Source organism: Akebia trifoliata, chromosome 10 (genome assembly GCF_017979445.1).
Source record: "Akebia trifoliata isolate Shusen 1 chromosome 10, ASM1797944v1, whole genome shotgun sequence".
Taxonomy (NCBI): domain Eukaryota; kingdom Viridiplantae; phylum Streptophyta; class Magnoliopsida; order Ranunculales; family Lardizabalaceae; genus Akebia; species Akebia trifoliata.
This window is the reverse complement of record NC_141384.1, coordinates 26,866,981-26,886,941: the sequence shown is the minus strand read 5'-3', so window position 1 is coordinate 26,886,941 and position 19,961 is coordinate 26,866,981. Positions and strand designations below refer to the sequence as shown.

Sequence of the window (19,961 nt, the reverse complement as noted above, 5' to 3'; positions counted from 1 at the left end):
TTTTTTTATATAGGAACACTTTGACGTCTAGTTCATTCCAGTAAAAAAAATCTCTCTGATTGAAGTTGATTTGATTGAGTTTTGATAATGATTTTTATCCATGTGTCGAAAATAGAGATTGTTGAAATTTGCATGCATTTAGGTTCAAACATGTCATGTACTTGCAATTAAAACACTCTTCCATGCATGTTTCTTGCTTATTTAAGTTAAAATAAACTTTTTCAAGAGTTTCCCACATCAATGGGATCAACCTAACACTTGTTTTGAAAATCAAGGTGATTCTTACATGGAACCTACATTTTGTCTCAACTCTGAATACTATCTCAAGTTTTTAAAACCTTTCAAAATGATCAAGTTACTTGGTAACCATCATTTTGGTGGGGAGAATTAGGTGCCCAATACTTTCCCTACTCTTCAATCGAATCCCTTTACCTGAATCTCAATGATTTGACCATTAGAGTCTCTTCTTAAAAAAAAAAATATTATTGGAATAAAATCTATTTTGGGTGGTCATTCATACAAAAAAAAAAACAAAAAAACAAAAAAACAAAAAAATCATGAATGGTGGCAACTCCCGAACCCTAATAGTTTGAATTTTCAACTTGAAACAATTTCAAAAGTTCTCTAGAGTTATAATTAGCCTCGTATAAAATCTTAAACCCAAAACATAAAAAATTAGTAAAGCAAACAAGAGCTTCTATTGGCATCTCACCTTCAACTTAACCATTCACTAATTTTATATATTTTTAATTTGGGTGTAATAAGTAAACGTTGGGGTTCCAATAGCAGTTCTAAATATTTAAAAGGACATTTTCTCTTTCTTCAAGCTCAAATGCTCAAGGCGCAAATTCATATCTGGCCTTTCAGAACACCAAAGCAAATCAAACAAGGCGACTCAGGAGTGTTCAGAGCTCCAAACCCTCGTATCTGTAACTCTCTCTCTCTCTCTCTCTCTTTCTAAATTATTAGGTCTTAATCGATCTGTTTTAGGTTGTTGTCTAATCCATGATTGATCGGTTTTGCATTTAGTTCTTGGGAGTTACATTGATGAAAACTTGATTTGTAGTAATGATTTTCATCTGAAATTCATGATTCCTGCACGCTTTTTTTTTATTATTTCAATTTCAACATTATTTGCAAACATTTGGTTTTGATTCTAGAACAGTACCCTTTGTATGAAGAAGGCATTCTACTTAAACCTTTTTCTCAAGAAGTGATTGTCATCCTTTGAGTCATGCGAATCCACCGCGAGTCCATGAATCGAATATCTAGGACTATAACCCTAGACCATCCCTATTATCAGTTAATAATATGAACTCGATACACCGAAATTCCCTATGTCTCTGTGGTGGTGCGGCAAGTTAAGCTCATCTCTTTGGTGTTGCACCACCACGCTCTCCAGCCACTAATGCCTCGGTGTCCACTTTGTTGTGGCGTTTGCTTTGGTACCATTCTTTTTGGGGGCCCAAGTGGCCTTTTCCTCAAATCGCTCATTCTGGGTTTTGAAACCAAGATGTTGTGCTGGCTTTGATACCGAATATACGAACCTAACCAATACACCATAAATGCCTAGGTGTTAGTGGTGCGGAAAGTTTAGTCCATATTTCTTTGGGGTTGTAAACAAGTTAAGGAGTCTTTATTATTTATAGCCCAAATTCCTTCATCTTGGAGTTCCCATTTGCACCGTTATCTCTCCCTTCGAAAGTTTTCAGCGCCATTTATCATTTGTTCATGGAATAATCTAAATTTTCCAAATATCCAAGTCCATGGAATAATCCCAAATTTGGCCGATGTTCTCGAAGATGGAGATGTGTGTCCATTATTTGAGGTATAAGATAATTTTCTATTTTCAGGGAACCTACTTAGGTGCAGTAGTAATTCTCAAAGGTTTTTTTTTGACGGTGGATGAGCCTTAGTAAGGCCCTTTTTCCTTACTAACTTAATCAGGCTAGTCCTACTCATTTCTATCATAGCACTTTTCAAGGCACAAAGTTAGTCGCCTTCTAGTAGTTCCAGAACACGAAAGAAAATCAAACAAGGCCACTTAAGAGTGTTCAAAGCACCAAACCCTCATATCTTTAATTCTCCTCTCTATTTCTAAATTTTTGTGTCTCAATAGATCTTGGTTTTAGGTTGTTATTGAATCCATGATCTTACCTTCTTTTTTTTTTGTGGAGAAATCATTATGTGAAGCTCAAGTTCATGAATCGGATGTCTAGTTTTGTCCCATGAGGAATCGTTTGTGTGAGTCTTGCTATAACCCTAGACCATCCTTATTGTTAGTTAATGATATGAACCCAAAAGTTGGGAACTACTTAGAAAGAAAGCCCTCCCACAACGTCTATAAATAGTTTTTCTGTTTTTTTCCCGTCATTTTCCCTCCCCTCTCTTGTGTTCTTGCTCAACTTTGGATACTCTTTCTCTGTTTTAGGTGCTCTACACCAAGTCGAACATATATACTGAGGTTTTTTGTCCTTTTCGTGTAGGAATTTTGGTTTACAGATTTTGTTCCTAGTATTTTTAATTTGCTTCACTTTCTTGATTCTTTTGATTTATCTATGATCCAATGCGCTTGTAATTGGTGTTAAAAACGAGTACGTAAACTCTGTAAATTATATTGTGCAATCTTAGTATGATCGAATCGATCAATTGGTAACTTATATGGTCTGATTGATTATTGTTATATGGGGTTTCTTGTTTGTAGGCGAGTACATGAAATCTGTAAATTATATTGAGTATTATTAGGTTGATTGAATCGATAAATCTGTAAATTATATTGTATAAATGAGATCTTGTTTATAGATGGTGATTTCTTGTGAGCTTTCCTAAGTGTTGATTTTGTTGTTTTCTTTTGTTCTTTGTTCTTTATTTTATCTTGCTTGAGGACTCCTTATCATCTTTTCAATAAATTTTCATTTATAAAAAAACAATGTATCTGTAGTAAATCTAAGATACCCACCTTTTTGTTTCCTCCCTGTTAGTAGGAAATTTTGGAAGTTGTGTTGGTTTTTCTATTTTTATGGAAAATCTGGATTTGGAACAAATGATAATAGGGGATTAAGGTAGGCCATTGTGATAATAATTAGGTACGATTTTGATACATTATAGTTCTAATAGATTTTATTATTAGTGAAAAAAAAATTTGGTTGGTTTGCTTCTTAATCCCTTATGTTTTTTCCTTGTTCTAAAATAACTGATAAAAAAAAAAAGTTTACTTAGTATGAATTTTGAGGATTATGAGAAAAGGAGAAGACGAAAAAACATAAGAGATTAAGAAAAAATCCAATTAAATTGCATACCAATTTTTTTTTTGCATCAATAATAAAATCTATCTTCAACAAATAAAAAAAGAGCTGTAAAGTATCAAAATCTTACATAATTACTATCATCATAACCTACCTTAATTCCCCATATTATTTGTTGCAAATCCTGATTCTTCATAAAAACTTAACTTTCAAAGATTCTTACCAATAGGGATGATTAAAAAAAAGGTGCAACTATAACATGTATCTCAGATTTACTACAGATTCATTTTTTTTATAAACTAAAATTTGTTGAATAGAGGATAAGGAGTCCTTAAGTAAGGATACAAATAAACAAAAACAAAGATCAAAAGAAAAATAAAATTAACAACCAAGAAAGCCCACAAGAAATCACTGTCTATGAACAAGATCTCATATATACAATATAATTTACAGATTGATCAATTCAATCAACGTAAGATTGCTCAATATTATTTACAGATTTCATGTACTCATCTACAAACAAAAAATCCCCATAACAGTAATCAACCAGACCCTATAATTTATAGATTTATCAATTCGATCAACCTAAAATCGCTCAATATAATTTATAAATTTCATGTATTCATCTAACACCAATTACAATCGCATTGAATCTTTAGATAAATCAAGAAAGTACAATTGAATTAAACATACCAGAGCACGAAATCTGTAGACAAAAATTCCTAAATGGGATGAAAAACCTTAGTGTATATGCTCGATTTGGTGCGGAGTACCTAAAACAGAGAAAGACTTGGCTGCACCATAGTAGTTTCAAAAGAAAAAATTATTTGCTTGAATCTCAGATTTACTACAGATCCATTGTTTCTTTTTATGAACTAAAATTTATTGAAAAGAGGATAAGGAGTTCTCAACCAAGGACACAAATAAACAAAACAAAATTAACGCCCAAACAGGCCCCCAAGAAATCAACATCTACGAATAAGATCTCATCTATGCAAATATAATTTATAGATTTATCAATTCAATCAACTTAAGATCTCTTTATATAATTTACAGATTTTGATGTACTTGTATACAAACAAGAAATCCCCCGTAACAATAATCAACCAGACCCTGTCATTTATAGATTTATTGATTCAATCAAACTTAAAATTGCTCAATATAATTTACAAATTTCATGTGTTCATCTAACACCATTTAGAATCGCATCGAATCGATTTAGTGCAAAGTAACTGAAACAGGGAGAGAGAGAGAGAGAGAGAGAGCACCATGCAATGGTCATTGCAACCTCCTCCCCCTTACGAGGTTAGTGTGAGATGAAAAAGGGAAAGTGGAGGAAGTTAGGGAGAGACATGTGAGAGAGGTTTTGGAAATGGGTGAGATCGGATGGCGGAGATGAAACAAGAAATGAAACTTGAGAGAGAAGAAAAAAATCGGGAATAGTATTTATAGACCCTGGGGAGGGGTTTCTTTCTAAATACTTTCCAACTTTTGGGTGATAGCTTGTTTGTTAACTTTGTCTTTCTAAATAGTTCCCAAAAGAATGATAAGAAGTTAAGTTCCTTGCTTTGGGGTTGCACCACCATGCTCTGCAGCTGATGTGCGCAGCCACCGACACCCTCGGTCTCCACTTACCACTGGTTTTCACTTTGGTACTATTCTTTTTGGCCCCCGATTGGCCCTTTCTTCAGGTCACTCATTTTGGGTTTTGAAACCGAGATGTGGTGCTGGCTTTCATACTGAATGATATGAACCCAACCAAGACACCATAAATGCCTAGGTGTTAGTGGTGCAGAAGTTTAAGCCCATAGATCAAATTCCTCCATCATGGAATTCCCATTTGCACCATTATCTTTCCCTGTGAAAGTTATAAGGGCGATTTCGCATTTATTTATGTAATAATCCCAAATTTGGCCAATGCTTTGGTAGATGCGGATGCAGGTCCATTGTTTGAGGTATAAGATGATTAAAAGTGTTCTGTTTTCAAGGAATCTAATTTGGTGAATTAATAATTTTGAATCTTTATGGCCATGGACTAATATTAGCCTTTCAACATTATACTCGATGAATCTTTGAGTATGTTTGTGATCCTTGCCAGTCTTGTTTCCTGGCAAACCCTTGTCAAAGTTAAGTTCCATTCTACAATCTCACGTCATCTTGATTCTTGGAAATCTTGATCATCCCACCTTCTAGAGCTGTATTTGCTTGATTATCATATTTGTTTATTTCCGTTTCCTACATGCCAGACTCCCATTTGCCCGTGATAGTAATTCCTGAGAGGAAAATGAAAAGTCCCACATAATAAATAGAATTCTCTGGATTCCAGATCGATTTGATGCTATGATATTTAATCTGGTGAACCTGGAAGCAATACTTGAGTATGTACTTACTTTTCACCTCTTCAATATCTTAACTGAAATTCCTTGGCATATTTAGCTGGATGCAGTATGTATGGTATGCTCATGAAATTATGCTTGTGTATTACACGGGTAATATTCTTCCTTCTTATCTTGGTCTGAATTTTCAACATTTGGTTAGTGGTGACCAATGCCATACATCCAACTTATTATGCTCTCTGCCTTTTTAATACTGTATATTTAGCTTATCATTTTTCTTTTACAAGATGAGTTTTAGAAATTGCCTTTTATTTTTCTTCTTTTGATTAGTAAGATAGGGTGTAAAATTAGAAAAGCACTATCCTTAGAAAGGGAAATCTCCTGACTGCATCACTTTGTGGCATCCAAAAATATGGTCCGATGCCACAGAGGGTTGTAGAGGGCAAAATTCTATAAACTTTGAAAACAAAAATCTTATATTTCACCGTTGAATTTTAATTTTAAATTTTGAGAGTTCAGTAACCATCCATTTTCAATACCTTGGATTAAGCTCAAAACATAATATTTTTATCGAAGTTTTTCCATGAAATCTAGAAGGCTGTGGTGTTGGATTGCCAATGCAGTAATCCATAAATCTTACCAAGGCTGGCTAGTCTTGACTCCTAAAATTAATATCTTTTGAAAACTAAACCACAATGTTTTTCCAATATCTTTAATTTTTTCGATTTTTTGCTCTACCCACATGCACACGCGCCCACGCCCACATGCGCGCACACTCACACACACCCATGCACACGAGTGAACGTGCTAGTGTGTGTGTGTGTGCGTGTGGGCGTGCAAAGAATTCATTACATTTTCTATTACGAGCAGAATAGTTCATATTGTCTTATTTGATTGCTCCAATGTGTCTGCATATTATATTTTGACTCACAAGATTGCCTGCCTGGACACTATGTCAGGTAGGAAGTAGTGTATCCTGGAGACACTATTATGAGTGAATCATTTACAATTCAAATCAGCTCCAAGTTAGCCAGTCACCTTGCTGACGATGGGGACAAGTTGAAGAAGAAGAAAACAAAGAAACCCAAACGAAAGATACCACTGGGCTTGCAGCCTACCCAGAGCAAGGTGCATCATCAAGAGGCCTCTAATGGTTCTGAGACTCACAAGGGCACTAACAAAGCTGGACAGCCACCCCAGCCCCCATTGTTCTTGCCGTCATCCCCTTCTCCACCCAAGATTACAAATACAGAGTTGGATGGAATCCTATCCGTTCTGCGAGAGAGTGAAAGGGTTGTGGAGAGGTTACAGAAGCAGGAGGAAGGTATGGCGCAAGACGTGACACGAAGAGCCAAAGAACTCCACGATAAGGAGTTCAAGCTTCCTTACCAGAAACCTATGCCATGTTTAGCCGAGAAAGATGCGTGCTTGGATTGTTACAAGGAACATGCCAAAGACCCTCTGAAATGTGCTCAGATGGTGAAAACTTTTGCGGATTGTGCTGGCAGAGTTAGGCAGCTGGTGAGTTCACTAGATAAATAGGGCGTCCCGATCCGAAATTTATACCACTAGCGTTTCAGTGAGTGCAATCCAAGTAATACTTGAAAATTTTGTCATGCAAATAAGAAAAAAATTTACTCTTTAACCATTCTTGGGTTTTTATGATGTATTCTCATATTATCATGTGAAAATGGCTTTGGAACTTTCACTCCCTATCAAATTTAATTATCAAAATAATAAATTTTGAATTTCCTTTTTGTTGTGTGCATTGGTATTGAAACTATGGTATTATAATTGCTGTGCCATACATCAACTGATTGAGCTAAGGTCTCAAGCCCAAAATTCTTTTCTCTGTTCAATTGTAATTTTCCTTTCTGGCTTAAGCTTGGAACTGAGGAAAGGTGATACTGTCATGAACCAACATGACCCCAATGAACAGCACCACGGGCACCACTTAATTACTTGGTGTGGATTGCTAATTCTGAGTGAGATTATGGTGTGTAATTGATGTTATTACATCACACTACATATGTTAATCGAATCTATGTAGTGTGATACCTAATGGATTCTCGATTCATAAAGGAGTAAAACCACTTTTGGGAACATTGGTACATCCAGTGTACTTGTTTTGGACATACTATGAGTGAAATGGTGGTTTTGCGCAATTGATTGTTGGGTAACCATGCTCTTAACAGCATTCTCACCTCTGTCCTAATAGCAATCTTGAGTCGCATCTATTAAGGATGTTTGGTCATATGCTCACAACTTGTGTCAATTTCCCAGGTTTTTGACAAAATGAAAGAAAATAGAGCTAACTATAGGAAGCAATTTGAGATGGAAAGAATTATAATAGAATTAATAAGATCACATTGCAAAGAATTTACACTTTTAAGTATGCTATAGAACTAACATGAAATGAAATAATGATCTCAACAGGGTTGAAGGTTTCTCTCCATGGTAACGATCCATTCCTGTATCAACCAATTTACTTCCTCGGGCCGCTCATCATGTGGGCAGTGCCCTGAAAACAATAAAAGATTATAACCCAATGGAAGCATTAGTAATTATTCTTTCAATTGTTTACAAGTGAAAGTTGTAAGCATCATCCTTACCCGCGTCTAACTCTTTGATCACGATGCCACTGCAATGCTCCCTAAGCATAGACAGTCTTACTTCAGATTTAGAGAGTGGGTCTTTCATTCCCTAATTGACAAGAAATGAAAGAGAAACAACATAAGCAAACGATGTTTGGAGGTATATAACCTGAACCATTTTAGATTGCAATTTTACCTGTATAATCAACACCTTTCCTTCAAAGTATTCCAAGAGATAATTAAGAGGAATTCCAAGGTTGAAATTAAAGACACTTTCAAGAACCACTAGCACCCCAGGATCATGTGACTTCATGTTTCTTAAGGAGATACACCAACTGGGTTGGGGGGGAGGAGATCCTATTGCCAAACCAACTTTTGCTAATGCCACCCCAAGTCATATGTAAATCACCAAAGAATTAGCACACATCTTGGGGTGGCATTAGTAAAAGTTGGCATGGAAATAGAAGCTCTCAAGAAAAAGGCCAGGTGTATGTGACTGTTTCAGGAGTAGCGAGAAAAAAAAAGGGGGGGGGGGGGGGGGGGCGGGGTTCAAAAATGAATCCATGAAAAGGATACTGCCCTTAGCATTTCATTGATAAGCCAATCATCAGCTCGCTCTGTGTTCTGCAATAAAAATTGCAATTAATCCAACCCTACTATATATATCATGCATCTCTATCTTTAAATGAAATCCCAAGTTTTCCAATTTGATTTGATTATAATGCATCCCTCATCATCATTGAGAGGTACTCTGGGACCTGACATCCATTCTTGTTCGAGGATAGGCAATCTCAAATATCTCTTTAGTTCATTGCCAAGACAGCCTACAAAGTGCCCTGCTTTGGTATTCAGATACATGCATCCTCTACCAAAGAGGGGCACGGGCATCAATGATTTATCATTAAATTCTTTCTTGATATGTACAACATCACATACACACTTACAGTTGGGTAGCAATTCTTCACAATGCTCCCTATTCTTGATCTCAAGTAAAACAACAGGAGTCGACTACCCAGCCATGCAGCCCATGTTGTCCGTCTTTCCTGAAACAAGTTTTTCGAACTTTCAACTTCCAGGTCTTGCATTGTCAGAAATATCCAACTCACAAAGGTAACATAGAGCTTTCAAGCTTAAAATATAGAAAGAAAGAAAAAAAAAATCTAGTGCAAAGAAAGAAAAGGACAGGTATTTGGTTGACCTAACTACTCCAGTTACTGTGCAGGCAGGGCTTTCACAGATGGAAACTGAACTGGTGTGACCAAATGGGTCTACCAGTTTGACCATCTCACCCTCTCTTCACTTGGCGAGTTTTGGCCCATGAGTCCAACACATGGGGAAGGAAGGAAAGTGTGATACATGGGTATTAGCGTACATTCCACAAGTACACTATCTAAATGGTCCTCAATTTTTTTTTTAAAACCAAAATATTATTCCGTAAGACACCACCTTTTCCTTGTGTTATATGTGAAAATACTCACGAAAACCATAGCAGCACATGGGCAGTTAGAATGATGAATTGCGTCTTTCTCCGACTGATCGATCAAAAAAATTACCCTAATCAAGGACTTCTATATTCCTCCAGATTATTTAGATGAAATGAATAGGATAAATAAAGAAAGCTGCTATTGGCACCCCAACTTTTACTTATTACACCCCAATTTCTTAAATTATTTATCACCCCAATTAAAGATTAAAACACACTCTTCAAACATTACAAAGGTTTGGCTCAAATAATAATCTCAACATTACTAAATATTATGAAATTTGTTCTAACAATTTCAGTAGTTGTTTACAATTATAATTAGGTTTGTAACAAATCCTAAACCCAAAAGAATAGAAATCTAGCCAAAAGAAAAACGAGAGAGCTTCTATTGGCACCCCAATTTTTAATTATTCTCAATCATTCACTTGTTATTTCTTCTAATTTGGTGTAATAAGTAAAAGTTGGGGTGACAATAGCAGCTCTCTAAAGAAAAGGCAAATTAAGCCACAAAACTGTTAATACTACTTTAGTATGGGTGGGGAACGTAATCTACATCACATGATTTAGTATCAGCAGCTTATAGATCAAATTACTCGTGTTGCCCATGAAAATAAAAATGAGAACTATACAAGGATCCTTGAGAAATGTATAAAAGCAAATTGGGAAGTTATAAACAATAAAAGTTGTGTTACTTCAGCACTTGGGATAGAAGAATTGCCCGGAATGACCGATCCAGCTGTATTGATAAGGACAACAGATTTGGCCAAAGCAGGCCAAAGACCAGCAACAACAGCAACAAAATAACCTGGGATGTAAAATAATTTAATGAACAAATTATCCATATTGCACCTGATAACTACTCCGGAAAAAAAGGAAAAAAAATAAAACATTGATTCTCGAGAATTGAGAATTCATGCAGGACAAATAACTTAGGAGTTAGGACATACCACCGATTGAGTTACCAACAAGATGGGCTGGTTCACCCATCACATCAACAATAAAATCTCTTAGCAACTCTGCCCACATGAGTTCAGTGTACATAATGTTTGGTTTTTCTGATTTTCCAAACCCTAAAAGTGTAATTGTCCAAACTCGATTTCCACTGTCAGCTATAGCATATGTATTGTCACGATAATGCTCCAAAAAAGCACCAAAACCATGAACGAGTAGAACAGCAGGACCTTCATGACCAACAACTGTGTACTGAAATCATACTAGTTGCTTAATGATGAAGAAATTGCAAATAGTAGTAAAGATTGATCAAATAAGACTTCATAGATTCAAAAAGAAAGCTCTTCAAAACATAAGAAAGTGTATTATGGCCTAACAAGCCAATTACACACTTCATACACATGAATTCTCATCCATCAAGAAAGTGTATCGAGTGTATGCTTACGAAAAGATAAGAGGAAAATTCCGTATCGGACACCATCTTTCACCCATGTGTTAGACAAATGGGTAAGGCACATTACAAAAGCAAGTATTTTAATATCAAAGCATATGGGTAAGGCTTCGATAACAAAGATGGTGAGTATTCTGTTTTCATCTATTATCTATGTATTGTTTGTATAATTTTAACACATGCCCACTCATTTAACTACCTTTTTCCTATAATGTACGTTTGACATAAATTGAAGTATTATTATAAAAAAAACTCTCCCAACATATGAAACATACTGTAAGAGTGCTGGTTATCGGGTATGTGGGGGCCAGTGTGTTTGACACTTTGTGTCAATGGTGGACACTTGCATATCTGTCTCTTAGTTACACAGATTTTAGAACAATAGAGAATTTCAAACATTCAAATAAACAAAAGACGAAAAAAAGATCGGTACTTTTTGAGTAAAAGTTAAGACAGGCCACAGAAAGCTTCTCATGTCAATAAATGCATGGATTTGAAAAATAGAAATGAATGAAGCAATTTCCTAACAAGTACCTGAATCAAATAGTCATTCCATCTCCATATCCTAATAGGATATCCTTGTTCATTGGCTTTCTGGCCTTTTAAAGCCATAAGCCAATACCACTGCCACAGAAAATAAGCTGTCATAACTGAACATTGGCATGGTTTGAAAAGTTGAAATTGACAAAATAATTACAAATAAAATGTTAGTTAGATAGAGAATTACATAAACCAATCATCATCATTAGTCCAAGCATCACCAATATAAAATAGCCACCTCAGAAAATGTTTGTTGTACCTCCATTGAGCAAACAGTGTCAACTGCTGCAGCAACAGTTGATGTTGAGTATCCAAAAGGCGATAGAAAGCCTGCATTATGTTCTCTCTCATATTTGATAGCTTCACAATGTACTCTCCTTCTGGAAATGATGCCAAGAAAAAGGGCATCCCTAAACAGGGCACCAAATGAAGCACCGCTCCTACTTTCAGCATTACGTAATTGCTCATGCACCCTGTCAAGGATATTAAAAGGAATGTTCTTGAAATTCTTATACATCAACACATGTAGGGTAACTAACTTTCCACCTGTATTTCTGATTTATTTTATTTACTTCGATCACAATATTAAAGATACAACTGCATATAACCCAAAGCACAGGTCATGTAATTAATTTCCTGGCACCCCAAAAAATAAAGAAGCAATGCTGCTTTCTGAAACCCTTGCAAACACAAGGATCATTGAAGCTGCATCCTTTTTAACCGCATCCACTCGAGACAAATCTTGGCAAACCTAGATAAGATAAATGCCCACAAACAATGATCCACAAGCATTTACACAGGTAAAGACCAAAGAATTGATGGGGAAAACAGCATTTAAATAGATTTCATAGTCAGAATAGGGTCTCTGTTGACAGTTTGAAAAATGTATTATCATCATAGGCACTATCGATAACACGAGTTCATCTCCCCATTTGTTCATAAGTGGCATGTAACTCCAGGATTTAAGCAATTATTTCCAGATATCTGGTATAGAGGGATTATACGTCCTTTATTTTCTGATCAAATTGAACTAAACTATTCTAAAGAGAATCTCTCAACATAAGGAATAGACTGTACGGAGATGTTGGCTTATTAGTTTTGTGGTTGCCCATGTGTCTGACACTTCATGTCAATATCAATGTCACAAAACCGACACATGGACCCATCTCCTTGCTACATAGAATTAGTTGTAAAAAAATGACTCAGAATAAAGAAAAAAATAAAATACAATGAACAATAAGTCATCACATACTCCTGCCAATCATCTTTAGATGTCCCCTCCAAATATCTCAAATAAGCAGCCAATGCATTCAACACAGTATCCGTTCCACCTCCTATTACATCTCCTTTTTTTAATACAAAAATGGAATTTTCCAATCTCTTCCTCTTTGTCTGCTTAGAATTCAAATCAGTTTGGTTTCCCTCACCCAAATTTGACTTTCTCGAATCTTCAATAAAATCATTTGGCATTTTACCTCGATCGAATTGCCCCCTCATTAAAACACTTTTAGCCGAAATTGCCTTGATTGAAGTCAAACACTCATTTGATTTACGTGTATTTCCATTCATGTATCTCTTCACATCATCAAATGTAGGTAGGGTACCTACGGTACAATGCAACCATCAATATTTCTCGAGCAACATAGAAGAACCGAATAGAAGAAACACAAAAAGAGTTCTAAAGACCTTGGAAGCATACCCCAGTCCAAATCGATATCCGACGGCGGTAAGACCGGGGATGCAAGTGGAGTAGTCGGAGAGTATTTTAATTTTTTGAAGTCAAGATAAAATGCAGGCAAATCCTTCAAATTCTGGACACAACAGGGACATTGTCGTTACATTTCCAAATAGTTGAAGCATTAAGCAACGAACCGAGGTATAGTTCATAAACAACAAAATTGGATTACACATCCCGAATATTTGATAATTATTAAGCAAAAGGATCCAAAAAATAATAGAAAAACAATCAAATTGGACTAGCATCACGAATATCTAATAATCATTAAACTAATAAACCAAAAATATAAAAAAAATACAACAACATAATTGGACTACTTTCAAATTATGAACATAACACAGACATTGTCTTTATACATGCAAATATTTGAATCATTAAACAAAGAACCAAGGCATAATACATAAACAACAAAATTGGATTACACATACAAATGTTTGATAATCATTAAGTGCAATTATTTGAAAAATAATCGAAAAACAACAAAATTGGACTACACATCCGAATGTTTAACGATTGTTAAGCTCAATGAAGTTAAATAAAAAGGAAAAAAAAAAATCCAAAATAACAAAATTGGACTTCACATTTGAATATTTTGACAATCAACCAGTGTAATAAACTGAAAATAATTGAAAAACAAAAAAAAAATGGACTACTTTTAAATTCTGAACATAACATGAACAATGTCCTTACACATCCAAATATTTGAATCATTAAGCAACAGACCAAGGTATAATTGATAAACAACAAAATTGGGCTAGAAATCAAAATATTTGATAATAATTAATCTTGGTGAACTGAAAAATAGCCGAATTCGAATTGGATACCTTAATATCGTAAAATGGAGTCTGCCACAACACAATCTGAGGTTTCCCTTGTTGTGACAAAGATAAATTCGATAAAGATTCTTCAACAGAACTAATCATCCTTCGAAGATCAAACTCTACTTCCTCTTCCGCAAATACATCAATATCTCCCACCTGATTAAACCCTAATTTGTAACAACTAACAACAATCTCTTTTACAATCTGTGATACAATAGTTTCAGAACCCCCAAATCTGATCATCAAATCAGTTCCTTGATCTTTAAGAGATGTTTTTAGATCTTTCAAAGCTAAGAGAACCAGTTCTAGGGTTTCATCAGAGAAACCTGCAAGAAAAGAGATAATGTAGGGCCCACTTGAGGATCATATTTGATAGCTGATGACGAAGGTTGGAGATGGCGAAGCATACTTACGGGAAATTATTCGGTGGTCGAAGATGTATAGTGGAACGATGGAACGATATTGAGAAGCGGAGATGAGACCCGTGTGATCGTCTGTGCGCAGATCGTGTTTGAACCACACAACTGCCACGTCATTGCCCTTCTTCTTCACTGCTGTTGTTGCTGTTGCTGTTCTTGGTGTACAGTGAAATTGGGTTCTTCTAAGGGAGAGAAGGGGAGGAGGAATATGTGGGGCCCACAGAAGAAGTGCCATGAGAAGTAGTCGAAAGTCGAAGGTTCGAATCGAGAAGAAGCGAGATATCCCATGGAACTACTACAGAAGCTTTTTTAATTGTGATTTGATCTCTCACAAAAAATGTGTGGAAGGAAAAAAAAAGAGGGAAAATTAGTTTTTGTGGAAGAGAGACTGAGAGTGCTCTGTTCTCCGTACGCACCCAATGCAATACCCATCCATTCTCCCAACTGCTGTTTTGGGTAATGGAGCATAAAAATAGTGTCTCCAAACCAAGACCCATCCTTCATATTTTATTGGGTCTTGACTTTTTTTATTATAAAAATAAAATATAAAAAACAAATTACTCACACTTGAATATTCATCTTTTTTTTTTTTTTTTAAGTGAAAAAATTCAAGCAGTTACGTTGAAAAATAAATCATTTAAAAAAAAATTAAATTAAATAATTATTAAATAATTTATGAAAATAACGATTAGAGTGCATGTCACATGAATAGCCATAATTACTACCCACGCTACTTAAATGACCCATTTATGAATATGGATAGAGGGTGTTGCGTTGGAGATGCTATTAAAAGAATGGTTTTGAAACTCGACTGAGTCTAATTTGACAAAAATTGGAATGGACTCGAAGGAAATTAGGCCAACTTTCCAATGTGATCATGTGAATACCTAGCTATTAACAAAAATTCCCAATTGCTAATAGATATCGCATTTTAAAATTGCAGAAACTAACAACATCAAACGGGTCCTCAGAAGGAAATTTTATTGCTCGTTCACATAAATCTAGGATCCACCAATCACATGAACTTGTGTGTATTGAATGGTGTCCTCAATTTACAAAACTACCTTTGCATGCTCGATGTGACATGCATTGAAGTCTATGAGCAAAAAATCACTCATCCTAAGAATGTCAATGGGTACTAGTTACCTGTTGATGCCGATTTTGGTCTATCATCCATCTTCAGCTTGAAATTTTTTTCGAGATTCTAGATAACCATCGGTTCGATCCTAGTTTTTTTTTTTTCTTGGATTTTGAATTTTTCTTGTTTTCAGAAGAGATAGCTCATTTTAAGTTTTAATCCATAGCTTATATGAAAATTTGAAGAGCTCTATATAATATACATTAATTTTGAAATAAAAGAATACATTAAATAATCTACAACATAAAAAGAAATGACAAAATAAATAGGTTTTGAAGACTCGTTGGATAGAACCTAATAGTTCTGATCCCTATGGTTCGATTCCATTTTAGACCCGATTCTAATCGATTCCAATAAAAAAGGAATCAGAACCTGGGTTTTCAACTCTAGTTTTGATTTGATTTTGGTTAAATACCCGCCTAGTGACACCCTTACCAAACTAATTGGACCTCTAACAGGAGCAGAGCCACATAGGGACAACCATGAACCTTTTCACAACAAAAAATATCTCTTATATTTGATCGATATTAGAGGTATCCCTTGTATTTTTCAAACTGATGACATACATGCCCCTCACCGAACCTATTATATATATATATATATATATTGTAATTTAGCCCCCCAAGTTTTAATCAATATTAAAGATACCCTATGTTTTTTTAAATTGATGGCATGCATTTTTTGGCCTTGATCTTCTCAAATTAAAACTAATGTCAAATTATTTCAAAGCCCCTCACCGTCAATCTCTATTCAACTTTCTAAAGAAAAAATAGATTATTTAGCCCCCACATTTTGCTGGATTATAAAGGCACCCCCGTGTTTTTCAAATTGACGTCATACATCCCCTTATAGTAGGGGTGCACATGGTTCAGATTGGTTCGGATTTTCGCAAAATTGAAACCGAATTAAACATGATCGGTTCTATAAATTTGAAACCAAACCAATCCAATTACCCTATAGAACCGAACCAATCCAATCCAATTTTGATTCGGATTGGTTCTCGGTTCTCATACTTATTGAAGATAGATACCTTCTTCCTTAATCCAAGCATTCTATCTCCTCCAATCTTCAAACCTTAAAAGCAAGTAGGACTTTTTTTGAACGTGGACTTTGGGATAATAAAAAAATTAAAAGGAAGAAGAAGAAAGAAATAAAAAATTGAAAATTTTATTTTTTAAATAATTATATATATAATTGGTTCCGTTTTCGGATTGGTTCGGTTCTATTATATCCTAATCCGGAACCGAACCAAATTAATCGGATTTTTTTTCTTCGATCCGTACCCGAACCGTGGGTGTGTTTAGTCCGAACCAATCCAATCCAAAAGCTTCGGATTGGTTCGGATCTCGGATTTACCCAATCCAATGTGCACCCCTACCTTATAGGGACTACCAAATATTTAAAATAAATAAATACCCATCCGTGATTTAGCTCCTCCCCCATTTTGATCGATATTACAGATACCCCCTGTATTTTTCAAATTGGCTACATGCATCCCTTGGCCCCAATCAACTCCCTACAAATCTTTTCTTATTCTTAAGATTTTAATGTAGAAGAAAATAAAATTGTGAGTGGAAAAGATAAAAGTGTTATCCTATTCAACGATTAATTGATAAATTGTTGATTAATTTGTCGATTCAGATATTTAATTGACTAATCCCTTATTTGGATAATTTTACGAATTACTGAAAATTAAAATTTAAAGGATTGTGTAACTATGTCCAAAACTTTTGTTTAATTTCTGTTTTTGTAGTTTGTAACTCAATCAATCTTCAAAACTAGTTTTAAATGATTTAGAAACTAAAATTCAATTGCTTTTGATTTTAAGAGACTTTTCCACTGTCCCCATGCATTCAACACTTACTTGCTAAGCACTTCAGGTAAATTTTATTTGTTCATTATTTTTCATCTACGAATATTGCAAAATCGCAACAAACATTGCGCTTCTCACTTCTGAGATTAGATGTCGTTAGCACTATGATTCAACAAAGACAAGGGATCAAGCGCATAAAAGTACTCACCATATCAGTTAAAAAAAAAATACCCACATCTCAGCGATCAATAGTTCTAAAATTTGGGATGACGTAATTGAGAGGTTGGAAAGAAGGTTGAGTACGTGGAAGGCTAATTATTTGTCGAAAGGAGGGAAAGTGACCTTGATAAAAAGCACCTTAACGAGTATTCCAGTTTACTATCTTTCTCTATTCACACTCACGAGGTCCGTCGAAGTTAGATTGGAAAAGCTCATGAGGAACTTTCTTTGGAATGATAAGAATGGTAAGAAGTATCATTTGGTTAGATGGAAGACGATTTGCATGCCCAAGAAGAACGGGGGCTTGGGCATTAGGGGTCTTAGATTAACCAACAAAGCGCTTCTAGGTAAGTGGCTTTGGAGGTTTGGTGAGGAGAGGGGTAGTTTGTGGAGGAAGGTGATAAAAGCTAAATATGGGGACAGGAGTCTAGGTTGGTACAGCGGCGAGTCTAAAGTCTCGTATGGGTGTAGTGTTTGGAAATGGATTTTGAAAGTTAGCAAGGATTTTGAGCAAGGGATTAGATTCAAAGCAGGCATGGGGGACAGAATCAGATTTTGGGAAGATAATTGGTGCGGCTCTTTGTCTCTGGCGACTCAATTCCCATCCTTATACACTTGTTCTATTAAGAAGAACCATTCAATTCAGCAGTGTTTGGTTCGCAACGAGTCCGGTCCTACTTGGGATTTGGGGTTCAGGAGAAATTTTAATGATTGGGAGCTAACTGAGGTTACATCTTTCCTTGATCTCCTGCATACTTGTCACCTCAATGAAAGCGATCAGGATAGGTGGGAATGGACTAAAGCGAAGGATTCGAGATTCTCCGTAAGGTCATTCTATAAGCAGCTCACTCCTCTTGTTGAGCGGGTCATCCCAGGTTCTATTATTTGGTCAAGGTCAGTGCCCTAAAAAATCTCCTTCTTTGTTTGGTTGGCTTCTCTTGGTAGAATTCTTACGATGGATAACTTAATTGTTCGGGGTTGGATCACTCCCAACTGTTGTCCCCTTTGCTTGTTGGAAGGGGAATCGGTTGACCATATTTTAATTCATTATTCATTTTCCTATCAAATTTGGTCATATTTCCTTGGTTTATTTCGTATTAATTGGGTTCTTCCTCGTAAGTTTTCTTCCTTGTTGGATGAATGGACCAGTAAAGTCTTCCACACCAGAAAACGTTACCTGTGGAATATGCTTCCTTCGGCTATTGCTTGGGGAATTTGGATTGAAAGAAATAACAGGGTGTTTAACAACAAGATCAGAAGCTCTCATGCAAGTTTTTTAGAGATCTTGGGTTTGTTATACCTATGGTCTAAGCAAAACTTAGAGTTTGCAGGGACTTCTTTTGATGATTTTATATTTAGATGGGACTCGTTATGTAATTAGTGTATTTGTTTTTTCTTTCCTTGTTGTTCTTTTGAGGCCTTTTCGGCCTCCTTGTACTCGGTTCTCCTCTTTGCAATATATTATACTTATCAAAAAAAAAAAAAAAAAAAATTGAGTCTCGTTCAATATTCAAAAGAAAATTTGATTTGCTTGAAAATTTCATTATTGCTATCAACTAAACAAGTGAATAAATCTTTTTAAACAATGTCCATATTCAGTGTTTTAAAAATCGGACCAGACCAATGGTCCAATTGGATTTCATCTGAAGATCGGTTCGATTCATCAAAACCATTGCTCAACAAAGAACCACTTTTTTTTCTTTCTAAAATTGATCATGCAACCGTTTAAACCGTTGGTTTAAAGAATCGATTAGTATGATTTTTTATTGTTTTTTCAATGGAACTCTCTTTCAAAATTAGAAATTTTGGAAAGGCACATTGAAACCTACTAAATTTCAAATTCTTTTAGACCTTTAGTATCAAATAAAATATAGAATCCTACTAAATCTAAAGTTCTAACAACAATTAACAAATACAATTACTAAATCTTATAGTTTTATTTTTCTTAGGAATTTTTAACTGTATAAAAAATACAATTATTAATTTAACATACATTTTTTCTTTTGACATTTTATTTAATATAAAGTGAAGATTGAATAGTGAAGAATCTTTGAAAAAAAGAAAGAAAGATATAGAGTTTTGTTTACTCACCCACATCCACATTTCCATTTTGATTGTGTTTGGTGCTAAAAACATTCAACTCGGGGAGCCTACGAAAAATCCTACACTAATAGGGTTGAAAAGCAAATGTGAGATTTTGTTTTATAGGATTT

The 19,961-nt window shown here is 35.2% G+C and overlaps 1 protein-coding gene and 1 long non-coding RNA gene across 5 annotated transcripts; one reads left to right on the top strand and one right to left on the bottom strand.

Annotated features, from left to right (window-relative positions):
* The first annotated feature begins 529 nt into the window (after positions 1-529).
* Positions 530-7,347, top strand: LOC147393508 (uncharacterized). The gene is made up of 2 exons (XR_015181916.1): positions 530-929; positions 6,541-7,347. It is a non-coding gene; the product is annotated as an uncharacterized LOC147393508 (long non-coding RNA).
* Positions 7,348-7,909: 562 nt separating this feature from the next.
* LOC147393507 (DNA photolyase) lies at positions 7,910-15,012 on the bottom strand. Of its 4 annotated transcripts, none has more exons than XM_086454935.1 (13): positions 14,573-15,009; positions 14,163-14,485; positions 13,300-13,411; positions 12,853-13,204; positions 11,860-12,073; positions 11,595-11,684; positions 10,606-10,861; positions 10,351-10,463; positions 9,120-9,218; positions 8,752-8,799; positions 8,372-8,482; positions 8,194-8,284; positions 7,910-8,102 (listed from the first exon to the last, which is right to left on the bottom strand). In XM_086454935.1, the coding sequence occupies exons 1-13, from the start codon at positions 14,811-14,813 to the stop codon at positions 8,011-8,013; spliced, it is 2,142 nt and encodes a 713-aa protein (XP_086311061.1). In that variant the 5' UTR covers positions 14,814-15,009; the 3' UTR covers positions 7,910-8,010. The 4 variants fall into 4 exon arrangements, 3 of the variants coding, with proteins under 3 accessions (XP_086311061.1, XP_086311063.1, XP_086311062.1); XM_086454937.1 differs by having other exon boundaries at positions 14,569-14,707; XM_086454936.1 differs by lacking the exon at positions 10,606-10,861 and having other exon boundaries at positions 10,359-10,463; positions 14,573-15,011.
* Between the last annotated feature and the right edge of the window lie 4,949 nt (positions 15,013-19,961).

What these genes read in the sequence shown, in the direction of transcription:
- LOC147393507 (XM_086454935.1), bottom strand. Translation starts at nt 14,813, where the DNA reads ATGGCACTTCTTCTGTGGGCCCCACATATTCCTCCTCCCCTTCTCTCC. An exon ending in CGACCACCGAATAATTTCCC is followed by an intron (nt 14,486 to 14,572) that starts GTAAGTATGCTT and finishes CTTTTCTTGCAG; the next exon opens with GTTTCTCTGATGAAACCCTA. An exon ending in TCAATGAAATGCTAAGGGCA is followed by an intron (nt 8,483 to 8,751) that starts GTATCCTTTTCA and finishes AGAAACATGAAG; the next exon opens with TCACATGATCCTGGGGTGCT.